This window comes from Haliotis rubra, unplaced genomic scaffold (genome assembly GCF_003918875.1).
Source record: "Haliotis rubra isolate DU_JTF1 unplaced genomic scaffold, ASM391887v1 Scf110, whole genome shotgun sequence".
NCBI lineage: Eukaryota > Metazoa > Mollusca > Gastropoda > Lepetellida > Haliotidae > Haliotis > Haliotis rubra.
In genome coordinates, this window is record NW_025765004.1 from 349879 (window position 1) to 357723 (window position 7845).

The 7845-nt window shown below is 41.3% G+C and overlaps 1 protein-coding gene across 1 annotated transcript; it reads right to left on the reverse strand.

Moving 5' to 3' along the window:
- Positions 1-7845, reverse strand: LOC124285931 (replication protein A 32 kDa subunit-like). The gene is given in 9 exon segments (XM_046722210.1): positions 1-257; positions 931-1025; positions 2222-2335; positions 2732-2926; positions 5006-5044; positions 5046-5120; positions 5391-5495; positions 6043-6131; positions 7709-7845. Coding segments are annotated over 9 exon segments (816 nt in total). The 5' UTR covers positions 7731-7845; the 3' UTR covers positions 1-175.

Genomic DNA, 7845 nt, shown 5'->3' on the forward strand with positions numbered 1-7845 from the left:
TCAGTTATTTTTCACATTTAATGTGTTCAGCTTATATACATAATTACACTGGTGTTGTACTGGACGAGGTAGATGTCCACACCAACACCTGCTCCCTACTTCCCGGAGGGGAATCAGCAAACCTTCTAGCAATGTCTGCGTATATGATGTAGAGATCCAGCACCGAATGACGACATCAGCCATCTGTGGCCTTGTAATGATCCTCGTCTATTGTGGAGTAGATGTGACCCTCACCACTCAGGAAGTCAACCGCTTCTCTGTAACAAACATTACACAACTTCTTTACAATGTACACAGAAACATGTCAAGGTTCCTATATCCCAGAGTTCAATATTCAATTGAGAAGATAATTACCATTTCATACACAATTCAGGAAGAATGTATATTCCACAAACGTGTACTTCAGTGTCAGTAATAGATCATTTTGCACTTGACCAAATTTGGTCTTGGATAACAAGCACGGTCAAGATGGACACCTGACAGAGTTATAAACCCTTCAGGTAATGTCTACCAAGGGTCCTTATCAAGGTTATCAAGGGGAAAGAGTGAGTGAGTAGGTGGGGCAGCCTAGTGGTTAAAGCGTTGGCTCGTCACGCCGAAGACCCGGGTTCGAATCCCCACATGGGTACAATGTGTGAAGCCCATTTCTGGTGTCCCCTGCCGTGATGTTGCTGGAATATTGCTAAAAGCGGCGTAAAACTAAACTCAGTCAGTCAGTCAGTCAGTCAGTCAGTCAGTAGGTTCACAAGACAGTACATTTTCCAGCTATCTTATTGTAACAATTAAATATCTGTGAATAAATCTGGGAGGCACAAACAAATCTGACAAAGATACAGATCCTTCTGGTAAAAAGCTGTAACCACACCGTCGATTGCTGTATATCAAGCATGATGTTCAAGAAACAGATTGTGTGGTATCTGTAACACTGACCTGATCTGCTGCTCGGGCACAGAGCGGAGTTGTTTGCACACAGCGTCGATGCTGGCCCCAGTGTCAGATGGGTGGTTCTTTATGATCAGTTGTATCTAGTGAGGGAAAGAATCAAATGCAGAGTGAGAATGGCATGGCTATTGAATGTTTGTCGGCCATATTTTGCCACGAAACCTACCCATCATATTATAAACAAGTGTTTGCCACTGATGTGGCAATGTCCCCCGCCGCTAAAGAATGGAATATCTATATTCACTACTTTTTATTTTTGGGTAACATACAAGATGCCTGAAATGACCGGTGTCTGCATAATCACCCAATGTAGACTGTCAACATACTTGAAAACATTGGGTGCAATGTTTTATGAAATATCGCCTTTAAAAAGCGGTCAAAGTATCGTGGTGACCTTGAAGATAAGGTCAAGGTCACCCAAATAAACTGGTGTCTGTGTAATACCCCAATGTAAACTGTCACCAAATTTGAAGACATTGGGTACAAGTCCATGAGATATCGCGTTAACAAGAGTTAAAAGAGTGTCGTGGTGACCTTGAAGATAAGGTCAAGGTCACCCAAAATCAACTGGTGTCTGCGTAATCCCCCAATGTATGCTGTCACCAAATTTGAAGACATTGGGTACAACATTTCATGAGATGCCGTGTTAAGAAGAGTTTGAAAAGTGGTCAAAGTGTCGTGGTGACATTGAAAATAAGGTCAAGGTCACCTAAATAAACTGGTGTCTGTGTAATCCCACCAATGTAGGCTGTCACCAAATTTCAAGACATTGGGTACAACAGTTCATGAGATATCACGCTAACAAGAGTTTGAAAAGTGGTCAATGTGTTGTGGTGACCTTGAAAATAAGGTCAAGGTCATCCAAATCGTCTGGTGTCTTTACAATCCCCTAATGTAGGCTGTCACCAAATTTCAAGACATTGGGTACAACATATCATGAGATATCGCGTTAACAAGAGTTTGAAAAGTGGTCAAAGTGTCGTGGTGACCTTGAAAATAAGGTCAAGGTCACCCAAATCGACTGGTGTCTGCATAATCTCCCAATATAGGCTGTCACCAAATTTGAAGACATTGGGAACAACAGTTCATGAGATATCGTGTTAACAAGAATCGGGACGTACGAATACATAGTCCCCCGTTCCGCGTTGCGGCGGGGGACAACAATCAAATCAACAATATAAGTGAAATATTCAGAATGAGTAACTAGGTCCATGGTAAATATCTTCACTACATGGGGACACAATACACTGGGTGGTACAGAGAAAGGAACACCTCATACCTGTGATTGTAGTGGGGATAGACCAGGAATGGTGCTTCCGCCACCACCACCGCCACCCATGTCACTGAAGCCAGCACCAGTGTTGTTGGACGCCATCCCACCACCTCCTGCACTCTGTAACATACCGCATGGACTACTGACAATACACATTCCACTGGACAACACCTCTATCTGTTGTTGTGTGCTAATGCTGCTGCAGTGCTATCTCCAAACATCCATTGTGACATAAAGAAGTTGCGGTCATCCCCATCACAATGTCCATTTGGATGCAAAATACATGGGCCACACTGTACATACAATTTGCAAATATCTTGCCCAAAACATTTTTCGTTATCAACTCTGGTACAAATGAAGAAAATCGTTTTCTAAATTACACACTGTCTAATTATTGACTCATAAACTATCCAGCAGTCACTTGCCAAACCTGAATCTCTGCAGTCTACATTAGAATAGGGGTTTATTATTACCTTTAAGTTTAAGGAAGTGAAACACATTTACTGCACTACTGACCTGAGCACTGGACAATGTGATGTTGGAGTGGATGACTTCCAGCATGTGGCAACTCAGCTCATTCATATCTGTCAGAGGGGTCATCTTGAAGGCAACCACACTGCGCTTGCCAGCAAAGGAGCGCAGATGTCCATAGATACGGACATAGGTGTTTTCCCGCATAGCCTGCACCCGCTCCTCCTCCGGCAGGTTCTCCTAGCAACAGCGTGGAGGGGGCATGAGCACAGAAGGGAGTCATAGCTCTACATACACTTACACAACCACTTCACACACAGAAGGGAGTCATAGCTCTACATACACTTACACAACCACTTCACACACAGAAGGGAGTCATAGCTCTACATACACTTACACAACCACTTCACACACAGAGAGGAGTCATGGCTCTACATACACTTACACAACCACTAAGCACAGAAGGGAGTCATAGCTCTACATACACTTACACAACCACTTCACACACAGAAGGGAGTCATAGCTCTACATACACTTACACAACCACTTCACACACAGAAGGGAGTCATAGCTCTACATACACTTACACAACCACTTCAGCTCTACATACACTTACACAACCACTTCACACACAGAAGGGAGTCATAGCTCTACATACACTTACACAACCACTTCACACAGAAGGGAGTCATAGCTCTACATACACTTACACAACCACTTCACACACAGAAGGGAGTCATAGCTCTACATACACTTACACAACCACTTCACACACAGAAGGGAGTCATAGCTCTACATACACTTACACAACCACTTCACACACAGAAGGGAGTCATAGCTCTACATACACTTACACAACCACTTCACACACAGAAGGGAGTCATAGGCTCTACTCACAACCACTTCACACATACACATTACACAACCACTTCACACACAGAAGGGGAGTCATAGCTCTACATACACTTACACAACCACTTCACACACAGAAGGAGTCAGTAGCTCTACATACACTTACACAACCACTTCACACACAGAAGGGAGTCTTACACACCACTTACACAACCACTTCACACACAGAAGGGAGTCAGCTCTACATACACTTACACAACCACTTCACACACAGAAGGGAGTCATAGCTCTACATACACTTACACAACCACTTCACACACAGAAGGGAGTCATAGCTCTACATACACTTACACAACCACTTCACACACACAGAGGAGTCATAGCTCTACAGCTCACACATCACACACAGAAGGAGTCACTCTACATACACTTACACAACCACTTCACACACAGAAGGAGTCAGCTCTACATAGCTCTACATACACTTACACAACCACTTCACAACCACACACAGCTCTACATACACTTACACAACCACTTCACACACAGAAGAGTCGTAGCTCTACATACACTTACAGTCATAGCTCAGAGCTCTACATACACTTACACAACCACTTCACACACACAGAAGGGCTCTATAGCTCTACATACACTTACACAACCACTTCACACACAGAAGGGAGTCAGTAGCTCTACACAACCACTTCACACACAGAGAGGAGTCATACACACACCACTTACACAACACACAGAAGGGAGTCATAGCTCTACATACACTTACACAACCACTTCACACACAGAAGGGAGTCGTAGCTCTACATACACTTACACAACCACTTCACACACAGAAGGGAGTCATAGCTCTACATACACTTACACAACCACTTCACACACATCTTCCATGTAGACCCATAACAAGAGTTTTTAGCAATCAGTTCCAGTATTTTGTTTCATGACAGGCAGCAAGGTAATGCTAGCCAGAGTACTTATCCAACCAGGGTTACAGGAAAACGTACTCTTTGATTGCCAGGAAATAATTCACACAGTGAATCTATACGTGGTACGTGTAGTGTTTATCATATTTGACTATGCAGTGTCTGTGATGCATCAGTAATTTAAGGCACACCTCGAATATTGCAGGTGATTTATTACATATGTGTGTCCCTGATAATGGTTTTGTGCAGTTAGACCTTGTATTGTGTGTCCTGATAGGCACAAAGATAACACTAGCTAGGCTTCTTATGAGGCCAGCTTACTGAAACATGTAGCCAATGCTCATAATTACATCACATCCATACATAGTTATAATGTGAATCTAGACTGGGTAGATAGAGTATGGATAGTGTATATCATTGTGGAGTGTATATTGTAGTGTGATTTACATAGTAGAGTATTCAGAGTTTGTGATGAATCAATGAATTGTGACATCCACTACCAGCTACAGTGAGATGAACATAAAGTACTTACATCATTGTCTACAAACTGTTTAACTTCCAGGGGTGGGCCCGGTCATGTCATCAATCTCATAATCAATACGTGTTGGGGACTCTTTCACTGTCCGCACCAAACCCACAATCGTTACCTGAAACAAATCCAGAATCTCAGTGTAACTCACCCTCACCTGTCTTGTTATCAACTGTACCTTTCAGGTTCAAACTTCAGCCACACACATTTGTCCACCCAACTCCTGTTTCAAACAGTTTCCGAGAGTGTTTCTCCTAATAGTGTTTTTTCATCATGGGACAATCCAGTTTTATGTTTGTACTAGGAACTATATGTCCTTCTACTCATTTAAGTTATTAAGTAAGCTGTGTATGCTATTACCACTACTGTGAATGCTCGCCCCTCTCACCTGTGACAGCTCCACGTCTCCCTGGTAGAACTTGTCATCAGTCTGGTCGGCATTCAGGACCTGGGCCACGGTGCTGGGCATGATATTCTGGGCGCGGGTACGACTCTGAGCAGGAAACAAAACAACTCATATCAGCTTCAGGTTGCGGACAGTCATACTTACCTTACAGGTTAATTGCAAAATTGGGTAATTACCTGGACATCCACAATATTCAAGTAATATCACTTTGGTTTATGAATAATTACATCTGGATCAGAACACCAGTGACACAACCCAATCATGCATTAAATGCTAAAGACCTATTGTTGAATTGTTTCAATCATTGATTATACAAGTGGACATATTTAGAGTATTATACCCCAGAACTCTCCATGCTATCAAACATTTTAAACCTAAGCAAATTCAGAATTTAAAAGTACAACAGTACACTTTGAGCAAAATTTTACGAGTGAGGGAGCGAGTAGTTGGGTTTTATGCCACTTTTAGCAATATTCCAGCAATATCACACTGGGGGACACCAGAAATGGCATAATTTTATGACACTATAGTAGAAAACACTTGATCTTGTTCTGCCATCTTATATAATTCATATACACATTGGCAGGACAGAAACTCCTTTGCATGTTCTGAGAGCACCTTCCTAAGAATTCACCTTTCTCTCCTGTGACTGCTGGGGGGTGCCAAATCCCCCTGGGGACATGTACCCCCCACCCTGGTCTCCATAGCCACTTTGGTTGAAGCCTGAAACAATATATACATGAGATGAATAGAGAGACACACCTACAAAACTCAGGAAACAGTAACACTTCTGACCGTTTCATCCTCTTATGGGTTACCTAATCCTGTCCGCCAAAAAAATAGTGGCAGGAATGATCTTTCTTAGGAAAAACTCAACTTTTTCCACCTGAACATTTGAGAGCAATGTTTTGTTTACTGAACCTAACATATGGTCAGATGTAAATACACTGGTTCCCTATGGGATACAACAGTGAAAAGCACAAGCACAGTAAACATTGGTAGATGGTCAATGTTCACAGTGGGTATTTACTTTGTATAGTAAAGCTGTCATCTCAACAAAACAGCACTGACCGAAAACTGCTCTTGCCCCAAGCAACACTTGCAATAAGTGGGAGGTGAAAACTGCATGTTTTTTCTTTTCACAGGTCCACAGGCAAACACACTTACTGTGAAATGTTTCTCACTTTAAACCATGTTAGCAAGAGAAATTAGCTTCTACTCCGGACTACATGCCGACTCTGACTGGGGGGCACAGCTAAACTCATTGTGAAAACATGCATCACATACATTATAAGTTCCAGTGGGCACCTTGAACTTGGTATGAAGAAATTTGCAGCAATAAAGAAATTTTCCCAATCAATTACTTGACATGCTCTCAAAGCTGAAGATGACCGTAACAATGAGCTATATAATATTTTACATGTTGAAAAAAACTAGAATAGAAAACAATGATACAATCTATATTCTCCATACACAGTAAGAACAGTTTTTATTGTGTGTCTTTTATGTTTAAACACTTAGTTTCACGTTGCCAAGGATTTCCTGCACTGTGAGAAAAATAGAGTTAACTAACATCATGTTAATCATTGTTATCTTACTATAACGTGTGACATTTTTACTTAACTTTCAGTTTCTGCTTTAGCTAAATGAAATCAATACTGATTACCTGACGGCCACTTTGGATTGTTCTCAATACCAAATAGGACAGTGACATTTTATCACATGCTACTTTAAAACACTTACATTTTAATAGCCGATGTTACATTGGGAAGGTTTTTTTGGTATTGCATATGGTCAGTTCAACCATACATACCAACCACTATTTGACCATGATTATTTATACACATATACTTTTGGTTTGCTCCAAAGAAATCCATATTCATATTGTCCACAGAAAAAGATTTCTTTTTATTCCCTAGCTTCAAAGGAAAGAATGATACACTGATCATAAAATAGTGAACATCGGAGTATTACATATCTATGAAGAGAATAAATCACCCAGTACAATTTGTCAGACCTTGCAAATTTATCAAGTCTCTCAGCTAAAACGGTTTAACATTTTTCAGTACGTTCGATTTTTTTGTCGAATGATATCTTTACTACTAGGTGTTGTGCTGAGATAATCCATGTCCACCTACTGTCATTTATTAGCTTCGGGTTCGAATATTGTAAAATATGACGTCTATTTCAGTATTTGGTCATTAATTTCTCTTTTCTTCCAAGGCACATGTATGGAATGAGAGAACGTTTTCCATCAAGGACGAAATACTCTATTTGTGTTTTCTAAGGCTGCCATTTACCTCCTCCTTGATTCTGCCACATTTTTTGTCTTTTGAGTAGGACTCCAATGTTCCAGCGAATGCAAAACAACAAGATGTTCACTCAGAAGATGGCGGGAACTTGCACATTGTGCTGACCAATCATATGAGTGCTAAGA